General features: G+C 36.3%; 3 protein-coding genes across 6 annotated transcripts; all 3 read left to right on the top strand.

Moving 5' to 3' along the window:
- Positions 1-5,741: 5,741 nt before the first annotated feature.
- LOC111920830 (lysine-specific demethylase JMJ17) lies at positions 5,742-15,505 on the top strand. Of its 2 annotated transcripts, none has more exons than XM_042899955.1 (33): positions 5,742-5,991; positions 6,109-7,462; positions 7,563-7,620; positions 7,733-7,855; positions 7,988-8,045; positions 8,130-8,266; positions 8,355-8,513; positions 8,620-8,706; positions 8,796-8,978; positions 9,092-9,220; positions 9,319-9,510; positions 9,583-9,654; positions 9,767-9,862; positions 9,937-10,023; positions 10,116-10,232; positions 10,328-10,535; positions 10,646-10,710; positions 10,815-10,873; positions 10,965-11,096; positions 11,168-11,327; positions 11,426-11,755; positions 11,884-12,066; positions 12,230-12,291; positions 12,789-12,867; positions 13,056-13,205; positions 13,341-13,474; positions 13,589-13,703; positions 13,769-13,842; positions 13,939-14,083; positions 14,198-14,359; positions 14,472-14,663; positions 14,799-15,022; positions 15,112-15,505. In XM_042899955.1, the coding sequence occupies exons 2-33, from the start codon at positions 6,135-6,137 to the stop codon at positions 15,323-15,325; spliced, it is 5,514 nt and encodes a 1,837-aa protein (XP_042755889.1). In that variant the 5' UTR covers positions 5,742-5,991; positions 6,109-6,134; the 3' UTR covers positions 15,326-15,505. The 2 variants fall into 2 exon arrangements, with proteins under 2 accessions (XP_042755889.1, XP_023772176.1); XM_023916408.3 differs by having other exon boundaries at positions 5,743-5,991; positions 9,068-9,220.
- A 1,066-nt stretch (positions 15,506-16,571) lies between these two features.
- LOC111920829 (uncharacterized) lies at positions 16,572-18,791 on the top strand. Of its 3 annotated transcripts, XM_023916406.2 has the most exons (8): positions 16,580-16,710; positions 16,779-16,876; positions 17,382-17,530; positions 17,682-17,739; positions 17,905-17,973; positions 18,053-18,148; positions 18,284-18,373; positions 18,520-18,791. In XM_023916406.2, the coding sequence occupies exons 2-8, from the start codon at positions 16,874-16,876 to the stop codon at positions 18,568-18,570; spliced, it is 516 nt and encodes a 171-aa protein (XP_023772174.1). In that variant the 5' UTR covers positions 16,580-16,710; positions 16,779-16,873; the 3' UTR covers positions 18,571-18,791. The 3 variants fall into 3 exon arrangements, with proteins under 3 accessions (XP_023772175.1, XP_023772174.1, XP_023772173.1); XM_023916407.3 differs by lacking the exon at positions 16,779-16,876 and having other exon boundaries at positions 16,572-16,710; XM_023916405.2 differs by lacking the exons at positions 16,580-16,710; positions 16,779-16,876 and adding an exon at positions 16,883-17,265.
- Positions 18,792-18,930: 139 nt separating this feature from the next.
- On the top strand, positions 18,931-19,769 carry LOC111920882 (uncharacterized). Its single transcript, XM_023916456.3, has 2 exons — positions 18,931-19,081; positions 19,176-19,769. The coding sequence occupies exons 1-2, from the start codon at positions 19,066-19,068 to the stop codon at positions 19,667-19,669; spliced, it is 510 nt and encodes a 169-aa protein (XP_023772224.1). The 5' UTR covers positions 18,931-19,065; the 3' UTR covers positions 19,670-19,769.
- The last annotated feature ends 7,190 nt before the right edge of the window (positions 19,770-26,959 follow it).

Below are 26,959 nucleotides of genomic sequence, written 5' to 3'. Positions count from 1 at the left end.
ATATCTACGAAAATGTTGGGTAGAACAGGGTAGATGAAATAGTTGGTGTGTGAAGAAATACGGTACGAGTAAACCCTGACGACTATGAGACGTTGTTAGGCGTGTCAAACCCAACAAATAAAGGGGTACAAATAACTCCAAGTACGCTACTCTATTACACTAGAAAGGTAGTACAAGGCATAGTACAAGACAAGTAGGGTCGATCCACAGAGACACGGGATAATTAGTATATACCTCTTTGCGTAAGGTATTTGTTCACAAAAGATTAAATAGGGGGGGTTGAGTGTAATGATGTAGCAAACCAATATAAAACACGAGTAAACAACTAAACTAATGAATTAAGTTCAGATTTTGTAAGGACTCCAATTCCATGTATGACAATCCAACAATGTGAATCAAAGATGACTAGACATTTGTTTCATTCTATCTAAGTTGGTACTTGAAAATGTTAACAAGCTCTAACACTTTCCATTCACCACATTAATCAATCAAAACAAGCTCTTTGATTAATCCTAACCTTACTAACCTAATCTAAACAAGCTCTTAGAAGTAGATTAAAAGACTGCATTAAGCTTATTGTGAATGTTCCCAACAACACCCAATACTCCTCACAAGCTCGAGAGCGTAAGAATGTGTGAAAAGATTTACACTAAATTCATTCAGAAGAAATCAATTTAATGCTTGTTACTTGGTTCAATTCACAAAACTATTACGGATTTTGCAAAATGAATAACTCGAATGATCTAACCCTAATTCAAATGGCCAATAAGAATCATTATTAGAACCAAACATTCGATTGAAGTAAAACCAATTTCACTAGATAGAACTTAAACACAAACATCAGGTCATATGATTTGATTCACAACCAAAAAGTCAAAACATGAAATTGGAGAAGTTAGGGTTCTATCCACACATGGCTAGAACAAGATCACAAGTCTAGAAGATGAAATTAAGTGTAATTACAACTTACAAAAACGAGAATTAATGTTTCCAAATGATTAACGGACAAACCCTTGCAAAAACCTTTGAATTCTCCTCTCCAATGGTGCTCTGATATGTTGTGTGTGTGAAAAAATGGCCCTTAACCCGTAATATGAAAGATAGGAAAAACTGCCAAAAGTTGGCTTCTGGGTCGAACACGGCCCGTGTTGAACATAGAGTAAATCTGACACGGCCCGTGTTCAGCATGGTCAACAACTCCTCTTTTTGGTCAACACGGCCTGTGTTGGTTTTGCAGTGTAAATCCAACATGGCCGTGTACCCCTCTGACTCCGAATCCAAACTTGATTTTTCCAACTTTTTCGTTCTTCGCCTGATCATCCCAAAATCTTCACCAATGCTTCCCGACACTTCCCAAAGCGCGTTCCAACCTCCGGTTTACCTGAAAAAGACATGAAAATGTGCAAATAAGGTTGTTCTAGAGACTAACATGAAATATGATGAAATGCAAGACAAATGAAGGACAATTATGCTAAATAGATGCATGAAATGGGACTAAAAGGTGTGCAAAAAGGTGCACAAAATGCACCTAACAGACATAGTGCCTATTGTTTGAACCCCAACGACTATGAGACGTAGTGCCTATTGTATGAACCCTGACGACTATGAGACGTAGTGCCTATTGTATGAACCCTGGTGACTATGAGACATAGTGCCTATTGTATGAACACTGGCAACTATGTGACGTAGTGCCTGTTGTATGAATCTTGGTAGCAATGGACTTTGGATAAATTCCTTAGGTCAATTCTTAGGAATGAATGGATGAAGGATAATTGATTCTTAGGATAAAACCTTAAGAAATAAAGGAGATATGGGGATTGGTAATTAGGTTGTTTGTTTGATGATTGAATATAATAATTGTATTATTGTGGGTTGAAAACCCTGCATGCTCACCAGGCTCCCAAGCCTGATCCACTCAGTTTTCTTTGTATTACAGGTTGTGAGACAAGAGCATAAGTTGGCTGACATCACGAGAGATTTTAGATTTTAGGCCAGTAGTTATAAATAACTGTTGTAAGGTCTATTTCGTTCTGTTTATGCTTTTGGTCTGTATCGGAACATGACATCCCGAGATTTTGTTATATAATGAAAATATATTTCTTTAAGAAATACTTTGATAAATTCTTATCATATTTTGTTTTGGGAACAAATTCCACAATATTTTTATTAAAAGAGGTACTCTGATTTTTATAAAGCATAAACAAAATTGGTCTTTTCTGGCCGTGAAAATGTGGATGTCACATCCGACCAATTGCAGTAGGCACTATATGGAGACATCTGGTTTCCAAGGTTGCCATGAAAGGTGTGGGTAAAGAAATGGCCAAGTACCTTAATGATTTTCAGTTCGGGGTTAGTGTGTCCGGGGGTGTTGAGGCTGTGTTACACAGTGCCAATAGGGTGTTGAGTGAACACCACGCTGATAGGTCTCTTGCAATACTGACAATGGATTTCTTGAATGCCTTTAACCTAGTGGATAGATCAACTTTGCTTCACGAGGTTAAGAGGACGTGCCCTTCTATTTCTTTGTGGGTGAATTTCTTGTACGAGAAAGCAACGAGACTTTATATAGGAGACCAACATATATAGTCTGCCATTGGGGTGCAGCAAGGCCACCCCTTGGGCCCTCTTCTTTTTGCCCTCGTTTTGCACCCACTTGTGCACAAGATTAGAGATAGTTGTAAACTCGTTCTCCATGCTTGGTATCTAGATGATGGGACTGTCGTTGGGGATTCAGAGGAGGTGGCTAGAGTGTTGGACGTTATCCGGGTGAATGGTCCAGGCTTGGGTCTTGAGTTGAACATCAAGAAAACGAAGATTTTTTTGGTCCTCCTGTGATGGTAGGAAGCTTCGTGACTATTTATTCCCAACGAATATAGGGAGTCATTATTTGGGGGTGAAGCTCCTTGGGGGGGGGGGGGTGTTAACAGAGACGTGGGGTTTATTAGCGGGCTTGCCATGAAGAGAGCGGTCAATGCTGTTGATTTGATGGGTCTTCTTCCACAACTATGTGACCTGCATAGTGAGCTCCTTTTGATTCGATCATGTATGAGTATTGCAAAACTTTTCTTTGGTTTAAGGACATGTCGGTCGGTGCACATAGAAGAGGCAACTTTGTTCTTTGACAAAGGATTGCGTAGGTCTATCAAGGATATGGTGGTATGTGGAGGCCCCTTCTTCGGAGACATCCAATGGTGTCTGGCTTAATTCATTACCTATTCGTTTCGGTGGTTTGGGTTTGTACTCGACATACGAGGTTTCCTCCTACGCATTTATAGCCTCGAGGGCCTAATCGTGGGCATTACAAGACCACATCTTACGTGACAACGACATATGTGGTATGAACTTTGATTACCTATGTGATATGACTCGTCTTCATGATACGATTCCTAGATTCGACTGTAGCGGTTTCACTAATAAGGACACTGCCCCTTAAATCCCAAAAAGCATTGACGTGTGCCCTTTTTAGCAAAATCGTCAAAGATATGGAAGTTGACTTCGACATGACTGTTAGACATAAAGTAATTTTTGAGTGTCTTCGGGCACCTCATGCTCAGGATTTTCTGCTAACTATCCTTATTGAGGGCCTTGGCCAACATATGTCTCATGTAGAGTATCGAACTATCCTCCGTTACCGCCTCATGATTCCTCTATTCCCAACTGACGTGATATGCCCAATTTGACATAAGGCATGTTTGGACACTTTTGGGGAACATGCGGTTCATTGTAGAGAGCTCTCTGGTTTCAAGTACCAATATGATGTGGTTAGAGATGTTCTCTTTGATGTTTGTTGGCGTGCTGGTATCTCTGTGAAGAAAGAAGCGCCCGTGAACTTTTTGATGGACCCGCAGGATAGAAGATCTACCATCAGGCCGACTGACATTTTGGTATTTGGATGGGTAGGAGGGAAGCATATGTGTGTGGATCTTACGGAGGTCTCTCCTCTTGTCAGTTTGAGGAGTGGGGGTTTCACAGCAGGGGACACCGCTTTGAAAGCCGTTGCGTGCAAAGTGGCAAAGCACGAGAATGCATGTATAGAAAATCAACATGTGCTTCTATCTTTTGCATTTGATACATTTGGTTTTCTCGCACTAGAGGCCGTGAAGCTCCTCAACAGGGTCCAACGGGTCATTCATTCTAATGTCATATCTCCTAGATCCACAAATGTTGTTTTCAAAAGAATTAGTTTTGCCATCCAGAAAGGGCTAGCGGCGCAACTTGTTGCCAGTTTGTCTTCTATCGATATGTATTGAACTTTATTTAGTTAATTCAAAAAAGTTTAACAATCATATAACAATACAATCCCTTATAAGTTTTCAAATTAATATATGCAGGCCCGGTGATGAGGCTGTGCAACCTGTGCACATGCACAGAGCCTTTATTTTTTAGGGGCCTATTTTTTTAATACTACTATATTCAGTTTTGGGCAGGCCCAAAGTCAATGCAAAAAAGTCAAGTATTAGTTCACATACGTAGGCACAAGACGACATGAGCAATTGAGCATCACATCGACAACAAGTCAACAGCTTAGGCAGCGAAACAAGCAAACAACGACAACAACATTCAAGGGTAACAATTCAACAACTGATGCACTCAGCCACAGGAAGTGAGAAACAGTAATCATGACTCAATCAGTCAAATGCTTGGAATCACAGAATCAGGTAAAGGAATAAACGATTATGATCAGATTTATGAATTACATAATTAGTTTTACAGTTTATTAATTAGAGTTTTAGACAATTATCATTATCACAAATTCATAATTTTATTAGATTTAGTTTTATTAGTTTTAATGTTTTATCATTATCAGTTTAACATTTTTCCTTGAAATTTTGATTCTTGAATACTTGAAATCTTGAATGTTGAATCATGATTCATGAATGAATGTTGTCATTGTTGGAATGGAATAATTTGATTCTAATAGAATGTCACAACCAAAGAAGGAAATCTAATCAGGGCTTAACAGGACAAAAAACTTGAGAATCAATTCTCTTGATTCTGGAAAATTACTAGTTGGAATCCTAAACAAACTCAAAAAACTTAAAATTGAAATGTTTTCCCAAAATACCCCTGGTTCTATATTGTCCCAGATTTTGAATTACTCATTAAAATACTAAGATTTTGCTACGTTTATTGTTATAATGTTTATCAATGTTTAAAAAAAATAGTTTATGTAATTTAATTCGTTACACGTTAATGCTTAAGGACCTTTTTTTTTTTCCACCTCGTCCTGGACATTTGAATCCTCAGGACCGGCGATGAATATATGCAAAAATTTATGTTTTCAAATTAACTGTTTTAACTGTTTGTGATATGATTGTTTCTAACTTAACATATACAAAACATTTAGTCTTCAAATTAAAAGTTAACAAACACATAACATTCTGTTTCCAAATTATCAACCACAAACTACAATTGAACTTTCATCTTCTTCATAAAAAAAGGTCATACGCAACCACAACAATAAAAGAATTATGAGGTAAAATGAATAGTCGTTCCATTTTTTATTGTCAATTACTGCTAAACCTACTTAAATATTAGAATGGACTTTTTTTTTTATATAAAATTTAAATATAAAAAAAATCCAAAAGTATAATAAAGTTTTTTTTTTTGAAAATTACGTAGTTATCTACATAATTTAAGGTTGCCCCGCACATAGTTTATTTGACAAGTTAACACGAGGAGTACTTACCAGTTAACAACACGAACTCACGAAAAGTACAAAACATAACAACATGAAGATTGAAGAGTAATGGCTGTTTTGTAAATTGTTTCAAGTTTAGGTCTTGAAGTCAAATATCTTGGTTTACCGCAAACCTAGAACCAAACGAGCAAACTGCCGATCACGACACAAAGAAAACGAAGCGAAAAACCACACAACACTCTTCGACCCGCACCTAAATTCCTGTTCTCAACCATCTTCTTACTCTAAAGTCGCTCAATTTGAAGCATGCATAGAGAAAGAAAGTGTCTTCGGCATTGAACAAATTAAAGGTGAGTCTATAATTTACTGAAATTGCTTCGTAGGTTAAAGGCTGTTGTTGAATTTTGACAGTGATATATGATTTTCTGTGTATGGATTGATTGAACTTGATGCGGTTGTTTATCTAGAATCTTATGGTTTGAAGATTAATTAAATGGGGAAAAGTAGACCTAGGGCTGCAGAAAAGAGGGTTTTAGGGCAAGGGTCAATTGTGTTAACATCAGGCTCCTCGTTAGCTATACCACCTGCACCTGTTTACACCCCTACGGAAGAGGAGTTTAAGGACCCATTGGCATATATTTATAAAATCAGACCAGAAGCCGAGTCATATGGGATTTGTAAAATAATTCCTCCAAAGAATTGGAAGCCCCCTTTTGCCCTAGATTTGGATAAATTTTCATTTCCCACAAAAACCCAGGCCATCCATCAGCTCCAAGCAAGGCCTCCGGCTTGTAACTCCAAGACATTTGAATTGGAGTACAACAGATTCTTGGAGGAGCAATGCGGAAAAAAGGCTGTGAAGAAGAAAGTGGTTTTTGAAGGAAAGGAGCTGGATTTGTGCAAGCTGTTCAATGGGGTGAAGCGGTTTGGGGGTTATGATAATGTTGTGAAGGAAAAGAAATGGGGAGAAGTATTTAGGTTTGTGAGGTCAGGCGGGAAGATATCCGCATGTTCAAAGTATGTACTATGTCAGTTATACAAAGAGCATTTATATGATTATGAAAACTATTATAGCAAGTTGGATCGGGTGAAAGAGAAGAGTTGCAAGAGAGGAGTACAAGGTGAGAAGAAAAGCGGACAGCAAAGTTGTAAGAGAAGTCGAATCAATGAAGCAGGCGATAACATTAAACTACAACATAAGGGAAAGGATGAAGAATACGATCAGATATGTGAACAATGCAGAAGTGGGTTGCATGCAGAAGTAATGCTTTTGTGTGATAGGTGTAACAAGGGATGGCATATACACTGTTTGTCACCACCTTTGGCACGGGTTCCACCTGGTAACTGGTATTGCTCAGAGTGCTTCAACTCTGAGAAGGATAGCTTTGGATTTGTCCCTGGTAAACAGTTGACCTTGGAAGCTTTTAGGCGTGTGGCTGATCGGGCAAAGAAGAAGTGGTTTGGTTCAACATCTGCTTCTAGGGTTCAATTGGAAAAGAAGTTTTGGGAAATAGTGGAAGGATCTGTTGGTGAAGTTGAAGTTATTTATGGTAGTGATCTTGATACTTCTGTTTATGGTAGTGGGTTTCCACGTGCAGCTGATGAAAGACCATCATCTATAGAGCTGAATGAATGGGATGAATACAGTGATAGTCCATGGAATCTTAACAACTTGCCCAAGTTACAAGGCTCCATGCTTCGTGCTGTCCATCATAACATTGCTGGTGTGATGGTGCCCTGGCTTTATATTGGGATGCTGTTTTCATCTTTTTGTTGGCACTTTGAAGACCATTGCTTCTACTCCATGAATTATCACCACTGGTATGTATTATGTAACTTGTTGAGTGCATCTATATCTATGGCTTAATCATATTATTTCAGTTTCATATTATCTTGAAATGTGTCTTTCATATACTTTTAGGGGAGAGCCCAAATGTTGGTACAGTGTCCCTGGTAGTGAAGCCAGTGCTTTTGAGAAGGTATGTCATTTTTTGTTGTATATCATGGCATAAGCATTTCCTTTTTAAGTAAAATGTAATGCCTTAATTGCCTAATTACTGTTGCTGATCTGGAATTTCCATTTTACTGCAGGTAATGAGGAATAGCCTTCCTGATTTGTTCGATGCACAGCCTGACTTGCTCTTTCAGCTGGTTACCATGCTGAATCCATCTGTCCTGCAAGAAAATAATGTTCCAGTTTACAGTGTATTACAGGTTTGATTAGCAAAATCAATAACTTACTACTAATCCATTGTGATGAGTCATTATAAATGACTCTTTCAATTACTATTATTTTTTGATATTTTATGGTGTATCTAACTTTCTTCTTTCTTATGCTTCGGCTAGGAACCTGGGAATTTTGTTATTACCTTTCCTAGATCTTATCATGGAGGTTTCAACTTTGGTGAGCTTTTATTCGTTTAGAAGTTGAGTTTTCTTGATTTCATCTTTCTTTCTTGTTTTATCAATTACCCCTTGGTCTTGTCAGGCTTAAATTGTGCAGAAGCTGTGAATTTTGCTCCGGCTGATTGGTTGCCTTATGGTGGTTTTGGGGCAGAGCTTTATCAGCATTATCGCAAACCTGCTGTGTTATCCCATGAAGAGTTGCTTTGTGTGGTAGCAAAGGTCAGCAGTTTGTTACTTATTCTACTTGCTCTGTTTCTCTTGTGATTGAAAATCTTTTTTATACGTAGACATTGCCTTGTATCTACAGAATGATTTTGATAGCAATGCGATACCTTACTTGAAGAAGGAGTTGCTTCGGGTATACAATAAAGAAAAGAGTTGGAGAGAACGGCTTTGGAAGAATGGCATTATTAGCTCTTCATTCATGGCTCCTCATGAGCAGCCAAATTTTGTTGGAGTCGAAGAGGTAACTCGAGGTTTCAGAGTCATTTTTTTTCTTCTCTAATGTTCTTAAACATTAACATAATGGTAGTAAATTCTATGAAATTTGTGAACTATGTATGATGTTGTAGGATGCGACGTGTGTCATATGTCAGCAGTTCTTGTATCTGTCAGCTGTAGGTTGCAGCTGCAGGCCTTCTGCTCTTGTTTGTCTGGAGGTAAGGGATATTAACTGTTCCCATTCAGACCATATAATAAATTTTTTCCCTGTAATTGTTAATTATAATCAACAAATTTCCATGTGCAGCACTGGGAAAACCTATGCGAATGCAAGCCCCGCAAACGCCATCTTCTTTATCGCCACACACTTTCAGAACTAAATGATTTGGTCATTATGATGGAGAAGGATACTTCTGAGGAAACAACCCAAAAGAGAAACACACGAAAGCTTTCCACTTGTACCAAGGACTCACCCTCTTTATCAAAGAAGGTATGAAAACAAACCGAAATTCTCTGCCTTTTAAATCATGAAGATATATTTTTTATAACTGCTTTATTGTTGGTTATATAAATATTTAGGTTAAAGGTGGCCATGTTACACAGGCACAGCTTGCTGAAGAATGGCTCGTAAGATCTTGTAAAATTCTTCAGATGCCATATTCAAGTGATGCTTATGCCAGTGCCTTGAAAGAAGCAGAACAGTTTCTTTGGGCTGGTTCTGAAATGGATCCGGTAAGATTGAAGTCTCTCTCTCATTGTTTTTCCAGTTTTCTATTTATTCTTTGGTTAAAAAGAGTCTGCATTTATGTCACAACGTGAATGAAAAATAGGTGCGAGAACTGGCAAAAAACTTGGCTGAAGCTCAGAATTGGGCAGAAGGCGTAAGAGATTGTCTTTCAAAAATCGAGCTGTGGACACGTCGTGATGACTGTAAAGTGGAGAGAGTAAAGATGGAATATGTGAGCTCTTTGCTTGATGTCAGCCCTGTGCCTTGTAATGAACCTGGACATCTGAAGTTAAAGGTGAATGTTATTTCAATCCATTATAATAAAATGTCTTGTTTATTTACTAATTAAGTGTGTTTTCCTTCATAGGGTCATGAAGAAGAAGCGAGAGTGCTGATTCAAGAAATCTATGCTGCTCTTTCAACATCCTCCAATGTTTCTGTATAAGACCTCTCATACTACTTCACTCCAGCTCTTTTTACAAATTAAAATTTGGTGATCCCTTTACTTTGTTATGTTTTCTTCGGTTACTCATCCTTGGTCGTATTTTCAGATTGTTGATTTGGAAACCTTGTACTCCAAAGCTTCCAAGTCGGCTATATATGTAAAAGAGAGCGAGGATCTATCAACCAAGCTGTCAGCTGTGAAGGTTAACTTTGTTCCTTAACATCTAACCATAGATGTTTTATCACTTTCTGACATATTCTTAATTTGTAACTTTAGCTGTGTCTACAAACTGTAAGAAACTGCATCTCAGAGAAAACTCCTGATGTGATCGAGGTTGATGTCCTCAATAACTTGAAGTCAGAGGTGACTAAGATATAGTGCTTTCCACCTGTTGTTATATTGTCTCTATATCTTGTCGCAGACATTCATTGTTGTATGTTATTTCTTTTGATCAGATTGTAGAACTTAAACTCCAAGTTCCCGAAGTCTCCATGTTTTTGGATTTTGCAAAGCGAGTTGAATTATGTCAATCTCGATGTACTGAGATGTTGAAAGGTTCTATAACACTAAAGGTTGGTAATTTAGTGATTTATGTTAATAGATAAGTATGAATGAATGGTACCTTATATAATAATAATATGGAACATAATAATACATCATACTGCAGAATCTAGAAGTGCTTGTCCAAGAATATGATGGTTTTACTGTAAATGTACCGGAGTTAAAACTTTTGAGGCAGTATCAGAGCGACGCCCTTTACTGGATTTCACGGTTTAATAACATTTTGAAGAATGCTCATGAGCGGGAGGATCAAGAAAATGTTTTTGATGAGTTGATTTGCCTTGAGAAAGATGGATCATTGTTGAAAGTTCAAGGTCTGCATCATGCCTATTCACATGCTTTTTACTTCAATCACATTAAACATGTAGCTGTTATGTATTTTTTTAAAATATATTTTCATTTTGTTTGCTTCTTTCGGATGTAGTCGATGAGTTGCTTCTTGTTGATGTGGAGTTAAAGAAGGCTTGTTGCAGGGTAAAAGCTTGGAAGGTAAACTTCATACTACGATTATTATCTTATATTTTTGTGTTAACTCTCACTCTGTTCTTAATGAATCTGCTTGGTGTAAGCTTCTTCTTTTTACACTTGTGCAGGTGCTCCGTAGTAAAATGCCTTTGGAATCTATTCAGCAAGTAATGGATGTTGCCACCGAGTACGAATTCCTGGATTAATGCTTTTAGATATCTTTTTTAGCTGTTAGATATCTATGATTATTAGTAAATATATATGTTGATGTCATTCAGACTGCAAATTGGGAATGAGAAGGTGTTCAAGGAAGTTTCTGATGTACTTGCTCGAGCTGTGTGCTTGGAAGAAAAAGCAAAACATGTTCTTGCTTGTGAGGTTCACATGTCTGAATACGAGGATGTTTTAAGGTTTGTTACAACTGCAATCTGAATGTGCTGTGGTACAAATGCAAGACTCATAACCAAATATATATTTTCAGGATGTCGGAAAATCTTTGTGCACTTGTACCTTCTATTGATGGTGTCAAGGGAGCTTTGTTAGTGGCAAAGTCTTGGTTAATCAAGTCTAAACCATATTTGGTTTCTGATCTCTCTGTGATGTCGGACGCAGATTCTTTGCTTAAAGTTGATGACCTGAAGGTTTGCACTATATCTTATCTTGTCATTATGGTTGTTTGAAGCATCATGCATGAGTGGTTTCTGAGTCAATTCTTTGAACATATGATACAATTCTGCAGGAGTTGGTTTTGAAATCAAAGTTACTGAAGATGTGTCTGGAAGAGCGATCTTTGCTTGAAGATGTTTTACGGAATTATATAAAGTGGGAGCACCATGCGTGTTCTGCACTGCATGATGCCGAGTCATTGTTGAATATTCTTGATGTCAATCTATCCTATGATATTGTCTTCAAACTTGGAGATCAGATTACTAAGATGGAGTCTATAATGAAGGCTGAATATTCACTTCGTTTTGACTCCGTTGTCATTCCAAAACTACAGGAAACTTGTGCAATTCTCCAGTGGTGCTTTATAGCCCTTAATTTCCATGCTGTTGATCCAACTCTCAAGGCGAGTTAAATTTCCACATACAATGTGATTGCTTCTTTTTTCTCCTAATTGGTGTCATGTTTTTGTTAACCTGTAGGTACCATGTTTCCTGATGATATTATCTAATCTTTTTTTTAAACATGTTGCAGGAAGTTTTAATGTTATTGGAGGATGCAGAAAAACATCATGTTGCATATGCATCTCGTCCTTTTTGGAGGTCATTGGTCGATGGTATGAATTGGCTTAAGAAAGCCTTAGAGATCCTTGGTCCATGCAATGACAATAAAAGGTTTGATTTGAGTGACGTTAAAGAAACTTTGAGACAATATAAGGTATTAGTTATTATTCTCTCCAGTGTTAATATGCGGTTAGTGGCAGAAACATTATTTATTTTGTTCAAGTTTATAATAAAGAAAAGAGGGCAGAAGAAAGATGCGGTTTATCCTTTTTCTTTTTTCTTCCATGTATTTTACTTATGACATTTTTTGATGGCAGATGATTAAGATTTCCTTTTCGTTGATCCTTGACCGATTACTTGATGCTGTTAAGAGGCACAAGTGAGTTTCACCAATCATCCAATTCTCCTTCAGTTTTTTGCTCTCTTTTTATTAATTGTTTGGATTTTAATCTAGATATATAAGTTGATGGCTATACCTAAAGTGGAAGATTTCTTGTAGTAAATATATGCAAAACTATAAAATGATTGAAAAAAGTTTATAAAATCAGAGAAGTACTTTTTGTCCTTCTGCTTTTTTGGTTACTGCAATAGTTCTGATTGCTTGATTTTAAATGTCATATTAACCTAGTACTACATTTTCATATGATGCCATAATGATGGGTACTTTCAACTACAGTTCATGTTTTGCATATCTTTTTAATATGTCATTAATTTGTGATCTAATGACTTACATTCATAACCCCTCGAATAGCTACCTCAAATACTAATTATCATATACTGCTTTTAAGATATCTTGTAACATTTATAATTATAAGTTCTTATTAATCCAGTGGCAATTATTTTTTTCAACCAACATTTTGGCTTTGTGCTGTGCAGTGTATGGGTGGAGGAAGTGAAATCTTTTTTCAACCGCAGCAGTGGAGATCGATCATGGTCTTTGTTACTGCAGCTTGAGGTAATGTGTGTTTTTTTTTTCTTTTTCTTGAATGAAGCTATCATATAGAGAACCAGTAGTAGTCTCTTACTATTGATATCTTGAAAGCAATCCATCTAAAATGCCTAAATATGTTTGCTTTAGCATTATAGGGTTGGTATACAATATATGTAGCTGATAGTAATATTACATTTACTGAACCAATGCAGGGAGTTGGAAGCACCGATGCTTTCAGTTGTACGGAGATGGAGATGGTTGCATCTCAAGTACAAAAGGTGAAAGAGTGGAAGCAGAGAGGCAGGGACATTGTTGGGGTTAAAGCAGGAGATGATAATCTGCTACTCAATGCTCTATCTCAGGTATGTTAATGTTATATACTTGTATTGATAAATAAACTCTTATAGATGTTTGGTTTGGACATCATAATGAGCCTAACACAGTACCATATTAACCTTCTCCATGATCCTGTATATATATTTTATTTTTTTATGCAGATATTAGATAGTCTAGACAGATCTTTAGAGGTGTATAACAAGAAGGATGGTTGCAACCAAAGAAGGTTTTGCATGTTCTGCTCATGTGAGTCTGGGGATCAGGAACTCTCAACTTGTTCAGTGTGCATGGAATGGTAAGCTCTCATGTTTTGTGCTTCATCGATTAAAAAAAGCATCATTTTCCTAAAATATTAAATATATTTTATAGTTGCTGTTATTAATTAATTATTATGTTGCATGCAATGCAGCTACCATATGCAGTGCATAAAACCAAGTTTAGGAGGTGGCACAACTCAAAGTCATGCATCAGCTCACATGTGTCCCCATTGCCACATCATCGAGAGTGGCAAAATCTCTCAGCTGGTACGATTTAGTTACTTTGATTAAAGAAAGTTTTGAAATTATTATATATTTTGTTTGGTTTTCAGAAAATTGATGCAAAACGTCCCGAGTTGGATATGTTTGTGAAGCTTCTATCAGATGCTGATAACCTATGTGTCGAGTAAGTAAAATCAACAACAGAGCATGAGCATGAGTATGAATATATTGCCTCCCTCCTTAAACAGCAGATTCATTTCTTGGTGTTTGCATGTTGCAGGATTGAGGAAAAGGTTTTAATTGGTCAAATCGTTGAGAAAGCTGTGGCATACAAAGATTGCTTGACTAAGATTGTAGAATTTTCCTTGGCTTCTCTAGGCAATGACCCAAGTCTTGTTTTTTCTAAACTGTCCACTGCTTTAAAGGTAACTTGTATAAAATCCGGGTTTCAGCTGTTATTGTTTAGTATAATTGTTTACTTCTTTGTAAGGTTTTTATGTGTAATGTTTTTTTTTAATTTTTTTTAAATTTTGGTGCAGGCAGTAGAGGTGGCTGGGGTGTATGATGGTGAAAGTAACAGCAAATTTGAGTTTGCATTAGCAAGAAATTCATGGAGAGTTCGAGCATCTAAATTATTGCAACCCTCCTCCTCCTCCTCACAAAAGCCTTCAATCCACCAGATCCGCCGCCTACTAAAAGAGGCTAGTACCCCTCATTTCTTGTTTTTTGTTTTGCACATGTTATTTTTTCTATATATTATATGGTTATTTGGAATTTGGATATAGAAATATGATTTGATATGGTTTGTTGCAGGGTGTGGCTATAAAGGTTCCTTTGGAAGATAATTTGTGGAAGAGACTTACGGAAATAAAGGAAATTGGTTTGCAATGGGCGTTGAAGGCGAAAGAGGTTTCTGCTGATTCTGGTGCACTTGAATTGCATAAAGTTTTTGAATTGATTGATAAAGGCGAGAATTTGGCTGTGCACTTTGACAACGAACTTAAGGTAAGTAAGAGTAAAAGTAGAATGATATAATTATTTACATTTATATCTTGAAAATTCTGTCCTTCCAAAACATAGATATATTTTTCCTATAATAAAATTGGGATTTAAAATGAAAATATTGGTGGTGTGGTGCAGTTATTACGAGAACGCAGTATGCTCTACTGCATCTGTAGGAAGCCATACGATCGGATACCAATGATTTGTTGTGATAAATGTGAAGAATGGTATCACTTCAAGTGCATCAAGTTATCATGGGTGCCAAAGGATTACATTTGCCCTGCATGCAAGATCGATCTACTCGATGAGATTGAGATCGATGATAATAGATGTACCTCATCATCAATAATCCAACAAGACAGGCAACTCTCTCTCTCTCTCTCTCTCTAGCAACCTACTTTCATTTATTTGTAAAAAGTAAGCAACATTTCATTGACTTTGACTTTGACAGGTCAAATGTTAAACTGAAATGTGAAGAAGAGCCTCAGACCCCGTCTCCAAGACCAGTGGAGTTGAGAAGGGAGGCAGAGAGCAAGGACATTAGTAGCAGGCGACGCAGTGGAATCGAACGCTTGTTATGGAGAAACAAAAAGCCTTTTAGAAGATCAGCTAAAAAGCGAATACAGCTTGACATTTTTTCTTCATTTTTTCATGTACATTCTTAATAATTATATAATAAGTCAGTCATAGCCATAGTTTTGTTGTTGATCCAGTTAAATTGGGAATGTCGATCATTTAATTTATTCCCAGTTTTGTCATCTCATCTCATGGTCTTTAGTTTGGACCTTTTTAAATTATTTGTATTGTGGTACCAACTGCTAATAACTAATTCCAGATTGCATCGACTCCCAACATGCCAAACGTATTTACCCTTTTTATTTCTAATTTCCTCGGTTTCTCATGTTTGCTTGTGTAAATAAATTCTGCTTTTGTATAATTAGTACTATTATATTACTTGCACAAAACCGTTTAATCAAGGCTAAAGTAAAGTACATCTAATCTTATTTCCCAATATGTATTTTTTTGCTTTTAATAATATTATCTATGAACACCTGAATAACTTGTACAATTGTATAAACGTAAAAGCACTATCTTAGCTTATTGTATTTCAACAAATTAAAAATAAACATCCAAACGCCTAATAAATAAACATGTTAGAATCAAGACAGATATAAGATTAAAACCGCAAATAAAACCATCAGACAGTTTTCCAATGCCTGGCTACCAACAAAGAATACGTTGTATCTTGAGTAAATTACACGAATGGTCCCTATGGTTTGGGGTAATTTGCACGCTTGATCCCTAACTTATTTTTTTAACTCGGAAGGTCCCTACTGTTTGTGTTTGTTACACGCTTGGTCCCTAGAGTTAGTTTTTGTTACACGTTTGGTCCCTATCTTACCTAAAAAGACTATTATTTAAATAGAAAAAAATGGTGAGATAGGTAAGGTAATGTGAGGTGGGTAGGGTTGGGTGTGTTTATTTAAAAAAAAATTAAAAAATCAAAGGCAAAATAGTCTTTTTAGGTAAGATAGGGACCAAGTGCGTAACAAAAACAAACAGTAGAGACCTTCCGAGTTAAAAAATAAAGTCAGGGATCAAACGTGCAAATTACCCTAAACCATAGGGACCATTCGTGTAATTTACTCTTGTATCTTATACAGTTATAAAATATTTTTTTAGATGATAATTTCAAGGGTACCCTAATTTCAAAACTTCAAGCCACAAAGTCAAAACTGTTGTTGTGCCAACATAAAAACGTTGATACCAATTTAAAGGATTCAAAATGAAAAAAGTCCTACATTTTATTCAAAATTTGAGTAATAAAACAACATTCAAAAAGTATTATATATTGATATAAAAGTATTTATTAATACATAGTTGAATAAAAGGTCAACATATATATTTTATATTCTCAAATTAATTAGGGCATTTTCTTCGGGTGTTAATTACTATCCACGTCGTATCTTTCTCTCGGTGAAAAGTGAAAACTCAGCATATTTGAAAGTCTCATATCGCAAAGAGTAGATTTCATACGTATTGATTTAAGGTATGCAAACGTTATAAATATGTAATATACAATTTATTTATTTTCTAAAAAAAACCGAACACCTGTAGGAAAAATTTAAAGGTATGCAATCGAGTTCGAGTCGGGAGGCGTGAAAGGGAATCTGTTGTCCGAATTGTTCATGTTCTTTTAGCTTGCACGATCGATGGTAAGGAGTATAGTCATAGACACGTTGATGTTTTGCTGCCCCTCCTCTGCTTCTTGTTCCTGTGTTTGATGAATGTCGATGCTCTCCAACTGTTTGTACAAATGCCTGACCTACATTTTGGTGTTTCGATCTCAGCTAATTTGATTTCAGCTTGGTTACCAAGTTCCCGTCTAGCTTGCTTGCTTAATTTCTTCTTGTAGTTCTGGTCTCTTGGGTTTTCTTTACAATTTACATGCCTCGCTCGGTTCTGCTGCTGCATAAAAGTAAACTATTTTCTGGGGGTGGGGGTCGGTCTTATATGATTTCATATTTCCTCCTTGTATTTCTCGCCAAAGAGAGTATTCCTGGTGCCCCTTCTATGATTGCAAATGTTATTGATTAAACTCAGGGTAGTCAGAGTTTAGAATCCGCTTGAAAAGATTGCATACCTTTTTTTTTTTTTTTCCTTCACAGAGGTGGGGATGCATGCATATAAAGAACTAATTTATAAATAATGGATTGACAGATGAAGCACATGAAGCCACTGAGTCTGTACCAGAAGTTGCTGAAAACGCCTGCTGTAGAACGAGGGCGGTTGCTTGGTTTAGATGTTGGTGATAAGTATGTTGGCCTTGCAGTTTCAGATTTTAACAATAAAGTTGCTTCACCTTTAAGGTAAGGTATCAATATCTTTCTCATAAATGCTTCTTCTATTATATTGATTTTATGGTTATAAAGTCACTCCACCTTCCAGTTTATGTTTCATACTTGTTTGTAATATGCATGAGCATGAGATAATAGAGTAGGTTGTTTTCATATGTTGCAGTGTCCTGGTCAGGAAGAAAAACAATATCGGTTTGATGGCTATTGATTTTGAATTTCTGGTTAGTTTGAACCCAACCAAAATGCTCTCTTTATGTAATTTTGCTCCTTATTATAGTCACAAGGAAGTAAGCTTTTTGTTGTTATAAAGACTACTGTTTTACTTTATTTTGGATCATCGAGTAAACTAAACTGAGGGTTTATTTTATTCTTGTTTTTGTGTGCAGATATCAAAACTGTCTTTGTCGGCTTTTATTGTTGGGTGCCCATATGATAGACAAAGAAACTGCCCAGAAGTAAGTTTATTTTTAGTTTTCAATCTAGAAAATTTATTCACATGTGGAATATATGGCTGAATTTGTTCATTTGTGTTAGGCTACCCAAGTGAAAGTATTTATTGACGGCCTTTGTAAAACGGGAAAACTTGAAGGTGTTCAATATACATTTTGGGACGAGTGCTTCACATCAAAGGTCTCATAATATATTCACATCCCCTATTTTCTATTGAACAATATATCTATTATTTTTTTGACATTTATGTCACAAATATCGGCTTCTTCTTGAAAATTTGAATGTTGTCACAATGAAAATTGAGTCGGGTAACAGAATGTGGATCTATTGTTGGAGCCATTGAAATTCTCCACAGTGGAAGCGAAAACAATAAACGACAAATTTGCTGCTGTTGGAATACTGCAGGTATTCAAATTACAAAAAAAAAAAACTCATAATATAATATAATACAGTTGTTGAACAGGTGAATAAAACATTATGACGTTGATGTTATTCTTAAAGAATACTAATCTAAAATGGGAATTCATTAGTTATTTATGGGTGTTTGGCAGGGATATCTGGATTATGTTAACAGGAATGTGGAGACAGAGCAAAGCCAATAAACATCCCTATCCCTCTCTCTTGTGGACGATCACTATGATGTTTTAATATTAATATTAAATACAAATCCTACAATGTGGGTTGCATTTCAACTTTGAAATGTAATTATAGTTTAGATCATACTAGTAGCTTTATGGTTTGATTATTGAAGTTCATCTTCAACAATTATGTATGTAATAGATAGATAGATATCTCAAGGCATATGGAAGGTCTTACTATTTAATTGATTTGAGCATATGAAGTTTATTGTGGGTCTGTTTTGTACTTTGATAAAAGCTAAACGAACTATTAATTGCATTATTTTCATATGAATAAGTAAGTAACTTCCTGGAAAATACCAAAATGACCATGGGTAATTATTGTCCTAGTGTCTCTCCGTCTCTCTCCTACCAGGCAGCTGAAAGGACAAAACTTGGAAAAAGAAAAGCCTCTCTCTTGTTTTATAAGACGTATCTCATGCATTGATCACCCTCGGGTATGCTAACCTACTTCCAAATATGGGTTCTTCAATGGGTATGTGGTATTCTTCATTGAGATTAGTTTTCTTTAGACTAAATGGGTGAATTAAAAGTTGAGACTTTTTTTTTTTTTTTTATATGAATTGCAGGTTCATACAAGCTAAATACACGTTGTGTTAGCAGTGGTGACCAGGGATCAAGCGGATATGGAGGAATCTTGAGGGACGAAAATGGGTGCTGGATCAGAGGGTTTACAGGTCATCTTGGAACTGCTTCAATGTGCATTGAAGCTGAATTATTAGCCATTTTAAAAGGAGTCGAGTTAATTGATTGCTTAAGATTACAAAACACCACATTGGAAACTGATTCTTTAGATGCTTTCAAAGCTCTTGAGAAACCTGATATGTATACAAGAAGCTCAGTTTGGATGGAAAAGATCTCAGATTGCCTAAAGCTGGTCAAGAAAAACGAAATTACTCTCAGTTCCATAACTCCTGAAGAAAACAAGTGTGCAAGGTTTCTTGCACAACTTGCCATGGATGAAGAAGAAGATGATGATGATGATTATGCAGATGTACTTGATCCTCCTCCAGGCATTGAAAGTCTCATTATGGCTGATAAGCCCAAATTGTCCAATGATTAGACTTAGTTATTCATTGGTTACATGCTATTTTTTTTTCTGTGAAGATGTTATGTGTAATGTTGTTTTGATTCTCATGAAATCTGGATTCGACCTTTCTACATCTTGGTCTCAATCACATTTGGTCATGCTTCGTAGGAATTAAATGTGTTTCAAGATCATAGCCATGTTTTTTTTTTTGTTAATCCCTTTTAATCTTTTCACAGTAATGTTTTTAAGTTGTATGTGCACTTTTAATGGGATTAAGCATAGAACTAATATTAAGTTGATAGATTGGCATCGTCAGTGTTGTCTCCCATTTCAAACGTTTTTTTGTAATTGGCTTGACCTCCTTGTTTGTGCCTTTTTATTTTGCTTGCCGTTAAAAAGACCCACAATCAACTAGTATATATATTTACTAGTTTATAACCCGGAGAATCTTGGTTATAAAATTAATCAAAACTTTTATAGTAAAAACTCAAAATTATTAATAAGTTATTTTAAATAAATTATTAATTTAAGAGATATTTTTATTAGTTATGTGAAATTATAATCATTGATTCAAATAAATATATAAAATTAATTTTTAATATATATTAGATATTTTTTATTAGTGAATTAATGAAAACAATAATTTAAAATTTAAAATTTAAAATACAATCACATTAATGAGGAGGTCTAATAAATTTAAAATGAAAAACTAATAAATTGACAAGTGGCAACACATTAATTAAAATGTCTAATATGATGACACATGACAAAAGAGCTACTTTTTTTATTAGTAAAGGGATTAAAAGGAAAATGAAATATTAAATTAAATGCAACAATGTTTTCTTTATTTCCAATATATAAAGTAGCATTTACTGTAGTTATATTCAGCTAATAGGATATTTTAATAATAATAATAAAAATTCAAAAGGTAAAATGTTAATTTTGAAGTTCTAATAAAATAAAATGACAAATCAAATCAAAATTATATAAAAGATAAATTAACTTTTAAATTTTGATGCTAAGTAGATATAATATAATATTTGTCATAATCTAAAAATGAAATCACACGGTTGGTCCTTGTGGTTTACCAGATTTAATACTTTGAGAACTATAAAAAATATTGTTTGGTCCATGTGGTTTCCAAAATTTCTATCTTTGGTTTTTTATTTTTATTTTTATTTATTTATTTTTTTTTGCAATGTTATCTGATTTTAGACGTTAGTCTTGCCAATGTGGCCCTTACACGAGGGTATATCCATAATTTCACTATGCCAACGTTCACTAGCTTAGTTTAAACTCTTCCTCCCTAAAAGACAAACAATTTCATCATTTCTCTTCTTCCTAACGCTTTCAACCTTTCTTTTCTTCCCCATCTCTCTCTAGCGGATGGAAAATGGTTTTATGTTTTTGTGGAAGGTTGGTCATTGTCGTAACGTTGTGGACATACCTAAATCCTGAAAAGGAGGTTATGGTCATGCACCGCACGACCACACCTCAATCAAGTTGTAGATTCACTGGTTGGACCCCCTATGTGTCGTAGGGTACTTGTTGGAATTCTAGGTCTGTTACAGTAAAAATATTTCCTTGAAGAAACCTAAAAAAAACAAGGAAGCATGGTGTTGAATTTTTGAGTTGTTTTTTTTTGTTCTATGTTAGTAAAAGGTGAAGGAAGAAGCTATCAAGGGGGATTATTCATTTGTTTTGCATTTTGGTCTATGTATGTAATGTGTTATGTTATTCTTGTTTGTAGTGGTTTAGTGTTATAAGGGACAAATTGAATTGTAACAACCCAAAATCACAGTAAAATTTTTTATTTTTAAATGACAAAACTTCAAAAATGGTCCTTGTGGTTTTTGAAAATATCAAGTTTAGTCCCTAAGTTCAAAAAACCTCACAGATGGTCCATGTGGTTTCAAAACTTTTAATGTTTAGTCCTTCCGTCAGCTTTCTACCGTTAAGTAAGGGGCATTTTTGTCATTTCAATATCCAGGGACCATTTATGAAGGTTTTCTATTATTTTAAATAAAAAGAAAACTAAAAAATAATTATTTTAATATATAATTCTCTCTCTCTCTCTCTCTCTCTCTCTCTCTCTCGTTTATGCCAGATAACGAAAAGCATCAACTTCATCTGGTAACCAAAATCAAAACTTGGAAACCAAAAACCCAAGATTTGGAGGTGCTTAGATGGCTTATACCTTGATTGGTATTCCCATGGAAAACCACTGCCACTCCATCACCCAGCTATATGTAATTTCTAGCCATGGACCGTCGTATGACCTTCCTCCACATTTAAAGCAATTTGCTCGAATCTAATTAGAAAAAAGCGAACCCAGGATCATTATTTCATATGGGTTTAAAATTCCCCGACTCCATACTTGCATCTGGATCTAAAATTGTTATCAGAGATTGCTTTTGTGTCTAAATCGTCGTACACGGAGGTTCCGAAGGGGAAGAGAAGGGGGAGGATGGTGTTCGGTGGTGGGTTCGATGATGATGATGATGCTCATGGAGGTTCAACAAGAAAAAAAAAGAAAACAAGAGGGGTTTTTACCCTGTGATTTCGCAGGAAAATCTCTACCTGAAGCTCGATGGAGGAAGAAGGATATAGAGAGGGATTTGCTTGGGATTCGAAAACAGAAGGAAACAGGAGGGAAGTCGGAGGTTCTCGGCTACCTTTCTTCTTTGTTGAACAAAACTTACTAGGACCTGTTGCGATGGTGGGTTTCTTCAACTGGGAACGGTGGTGATCAGGGGGTGGTTGGGTCGGCTTATCATTGAAATAGAAGAAAGAAGAAGGTGAAGTCGAGGGAGGCAGCAACTCGGTTGTTGCTGTGTTTTTTCGGTGATTAAGTCATTCTACTTCGTTTGAAGCTGAAGACTTGATCCATTAGGGACTGAACCAGGTAGAGTGAATCGAGAAGTGTTGAAGGACACCAAATTAGTTAAATTTGCAAGTGAATCGACTGCAAATTGAGGGTTTTTTCTTCCAGCTCGTGTTCGCCTAAACCCTGAAATTTTGATTCCAGTAACATTGTCGTTCTAACATGAGATTCCGACCCAATTGAAACACGGAATTGATTTTATCGGCCATTGTTGTGATCTTAACCCTAGTGATGATCTCTGTGTGTGTGTGTGAGAGAGAGAGAGAGTTAATATTAAACAATTATTATTTTTCTTTTTTTTTAAAAAAAAAAATAAGACAAAACGTCATAAATGGTCCCTGTGGTAGTGAAGAGACAAAAATGCCCTTCACTTAACGGTCAAAAGTTAACGGCGTTAGTGAAAAGGACCATTTGTTAAAAGTTTTGAAACCACAGGGACCATCTGTGAGGTTTTTTGAACTAAGGGACTAAACTTGATATTTTCAAAAAGTATAGGGACCATTTTTGAAGTTTTGTCTTTTTAAATTAAGAGAAATCGTCGTTTTCAAACAAAACCCATATCAAAACCAAGTATCAACTACAAATATCCCAAGATCATTGTATCACAAAATCTTCAAGAAACATGTTGACGAAGGATGTGTATGATCACACATTTGTTTTCCCCCAATCATCTGAAGTACCTGAAACCATAACAATCAAATTGTAAGCACGAAGCTTAGTGAGTTTCCCCAAAATACCACCATACAAACATATAACATATACAATCATGCATGCTGGGTCCAATCAGTCATCAAACTAGAATACCCTTGGGTCCACAACCATCGAGCTAGATTACCCCCGACCTAATCAGTTATCAGACTGGAATGCCTCGGCCCAATCAGTCATCGGACTAGAATACCAATATGCAACGGGTCCAATCAGTCATCGAATTAGAATACCCTCGGGTCCACAACCAGCGGGCTGGATTACCCATGGTCTGTTGGCTCACGCACACAACTGTAAAGCCTCAACCCCAAACCATACCATGTCGACATATGCAACAGATAAACATATAACCAGTCAATAGACAAACAAACAGATCTATAGATCATTACCGCATAGCAACATCTTATATACCAGGACACAGATCTAACATATCACCACAATATAGCAACATCCCAGGATACATAACCTAGTGGGTCGAAATTGGTGCCTTCGACCTACAAGTACAGTGAAGAAAACTCACCAGAACCTGTATGCACTAAAGTGACCAAAAGCTCATAACATCCAATACTAGCTAGATCTAACAAATACATCATCAAGATTCAAGCTTTATACCTCTAGAAGAAAAATCAAGGTGAACAAGGTCTGGATCTACAAGTTCCAATGCAACTGACACTTCTCCTATGAGCTTATCCTTCTCCAAGATGCTCCAAGAACACACCAAAGCACTTATAAAACTCAAGGATCTCACAAATGGGACTAAGGTTTTGATATTAGGGTTATAGAGGATGGAGGCTGAAAGAAATAAGAGTTTGGGGAAGTTAAGGAGCTTAAATAGGTCTCAAAACCCCGAAATTAGGGTTTGGGTTCTGATTGCGTACGCCCAACGTACTCCTGGTACACCCAACGTAACAAGTTGATCCCCCACGATCTTCCATTGCCTAGTCCAACGTACACGCTATACACCCAGCGTACTCGACTCACCCCAAAACCTTCCAAACTTCAAACAATCATAACTTTTTTGTTTCAACTCAGTTTTCGACGATCTTTATATCCATGGAAAGGTATTGAAGAGCCCGACAATATTATCTAGATATATTGGACTAAAAACTTCCTGAACAAAAATCCATATTTCATGAAAGAAGTCTGAAATATCACTTTTCCTGTTTTACCCGTTGACTCCAACACAAACCATGTGCTTGGATCACCTAACCAGTATTATCAACATCCAATAAGATCTAAACCCTATTCCCTTGAAGCCCAAGGCCTTTACTTGATCCATTTATTGTCCACAATCCTGAAATAAGAAACTTCTCGAAACAGGATGTTACAACTCTCCCCCACTTAAACTAGATTTCATCTTCAAAATCCGTCTCGATTGCGATTTCTGAAACAACACCAACATATTCCATAAACTCCATCTAACCATTTCAAAACCAAGGTATCTTATAAAGAAAACTCGAGAGACCACTCGAAAACCCACAACCATCAACAAACAACCTAATAACCTGAAAATTCTCAACTGCAACAAATTTTCTTTCTCTCTCTAACTGTATGACCCAAATTTGAGAGAAAACCACACAAACTGGGAACTATCATAACTACAAGCACAAACCATCCTCGTCGATATACTCCCCGAAACCGGGAACCCATTAGTCTATTCTTCAGAAACCTTACCCTAAGACTGATGATCATCCTTTTGTCGCACCTACCCCTAGTACCTGACTAGGAACACCACCAAAACATGCTGAAAGAATACTCAAAATATATCGATCGAGAATTCTGCCCAAAACCCTTAAATATACTCTTGACTTCCTGACAAGTCATCACCCACCCGCTGCCCTCACGAGCATAAGGATTGTAACGTCCTAAAAATATATACCAAAAATTTTCATTTTTAAGTTAATAAAAATTGTATTTCAAATCTTCATCATGAAACCAAGGTGGAGCAAAGTGTATCAATACATCATCATAAATCAGAGTAAATCACAAAACTCGGAATAATATGGTGTGTGCTCTGCAATCACCATAAGCTCTTCCTCCTTGCACCAGAAGTACCTGAAACATAAGTTGAAAACCGTAAGCACAAAACTTAGTGAGTTCCCTAAGATACCACATACCATACATAATAACCACATACTGGCCCCCGGCTGTTGTTGGGCCCAGCCCAACATCGAGCCCCGCTTGGTATACAAATCTGTTAGTCATCAGGCTCGCGTACTAACCAAAGGACCAAATTGAAAAGAATTTGCATAAAGGACTAAAAGGGAAACTTACCAAAACTTGGATGTTACAAGGATGGTTAATCCAAGAATTCGCACGTTGCATCGAAATCCCTCATCAGCTCAGGTGTACATCCACCTGAAAAAACACTCGATATATCTACAATGAACTCCATGCCTTGAGATTCCAGCACAGATACCCAACATTGGTAACCAAAATCCCAATAAAGTCCCACAAGAAAACGTGTCCACCATAGAAAACATTCATTAAGCTACTTCCGGTGCACAAATAATATATCAACTTAAATAACTTTTTATGACCACATGATCCAAACCAATTGGTCACCAAGTCTCCCGAATCCCAAATACAACGCACTGACATACAACCATGCCAATAAGACTAACGATCTGAGACCTAAGAGTCTCGACCAAAAAATTATCGGGTCTCGCCTACAAGAATCATACAACTAATGGTTCACGATACATCGTGACACCTTCTAACCATTAAAACGATAAGCTAACGGTACTATGCCAATCTTGCCGTCGTTCCATTACTAGACTGAAGACTCATGACCAGTGCCACAAGGTCTAAAGATACTCAACCATCAACCCACTGTCTTGCATGAAACCCATTCAACATCCCTTTCGACGCTGACCGAACACAACCCATGCCATACCCTTTTATCACGCACAACTCCCTTCACAGTGTAAGCTGCTATAAATGCAAAATCAGACAAAAACATGGTCGCACTCAACTCTCAAACAGAGAATAAGATAGGTAGTCACACTCTTGTTCCTATTAAAAGGCTATAACATAAATAAGAACCATGCATATGACTTAAACCAAGTGCTCCATTGTTATCTTGTCCAACCCACATACACCCCTCACGACAATACCTATTGAATTTACCACAATACACCCTTAAGGAAACCCACAACCTTATCCAAAGGGTGAAGTACCAGAAGATCTAATGGTGGTTGTCGAGGCCAACACAAATAATAACTCTAAATATTACACACTAAAATAGTGTATAGTGGTAAAGGGATCGAATCCACGGAGATTGGTTCAATTTATAACTCTATGAAAAATCTCTTTGTAAAAATACTTGTAAAATGACAATAAAAATAAAATGGGGGGTTTTGGTGTTTTGAAATACTTGAAACAAACTAGAATTAACTATGATTTAAATAGACAAATGCAACAAAAATAAGAGTTTGATGTAAAATCAATAAGGGAGAGATGGTTGACTTAAAGTTTCCTCACTTTGACTTTTGATGAACATATCATTAGAATCCAATGGTGCAATACTTTGATTTAAATCCTTAATTTGGCTATAGTAATCCAAGGAGCTTGAGATTACCTAGACTTTTCTTAATTGTTGAAATGGCTAGAGAAGCTCATAACAATTTCCTTAGTCAAAGTCACTAATTCCAAATAGCATGTAATTAGTGAAAGTCAACTAGCATTAAGAACCAAAAAGTCACCAAATCCAAGAGGGGTCAAATGCTTTCACC

Source organism: Lactuca sativa, chromosome 3, assembly GCF_002870075.4.
Source record: "Lactuca sativa cultivar Salinas chromosome 3, Lsat_Salinas_v11, whole genome shotgun sequence".
In the NCBI taxonomy this organism is placed as follows: Eukaryota; Viridiplantae; Streptophyta; class Magnoliopsida; order Asterales; family Asteraceae; genus Lactuca; species Lactuca sativa.
The sequence above is the reverse complement of the archived record's forward strand: the minus strand, read 5'-3'. Positions and strand labels throughout refer to the sequence as shown.

Excerpts from the sequence above, each read along its gene's own strand:
- LOC111920830 (XM_023916408.3), top strand. The coding sequence starts at position 6,135 with ATGGGGAAAAGTAGACCTAGGGCTGCAGAAAAGAGGGTTTTAGGGCAA. Across the intron at positions 9,863-9,936 it reads CCAAGCTGTCAGCTGTGAAG|CTGTGTCTACAAACTGTAAG; the intron begins GTTAACTTTGTT and ends TTGTAACTTTAG. Across the intron at positions 13,704-13,768 it reads GTGGCAAAATCTCTCAGCTG|AAAATTGATGCAAAACGTCC; the intron begins GTACGATTTAGT and ends TTTGGTTTTCAG.
- LOC111920829 (XM_023916405.2), top strand. The coding sequence starts at position 17,245 with ATGTTATTGATTAAACTCAGG. Across the intron at positions 17,974-18,052 it reads GACAAAGAAACTGCCCAGAA|GCTACCCAAGTGAAAGTATT; the intron begins GTAAGTTTATTT and ends CATTTGTGTTAG. Across the intron at positions 18,149-18,283 it reads ACGAGTGCTTCACATCAAAG|AATGTGGATCTATTGTTGGA; the intron begins GTCTCATAATAT and ends GTCGGGTAACAG.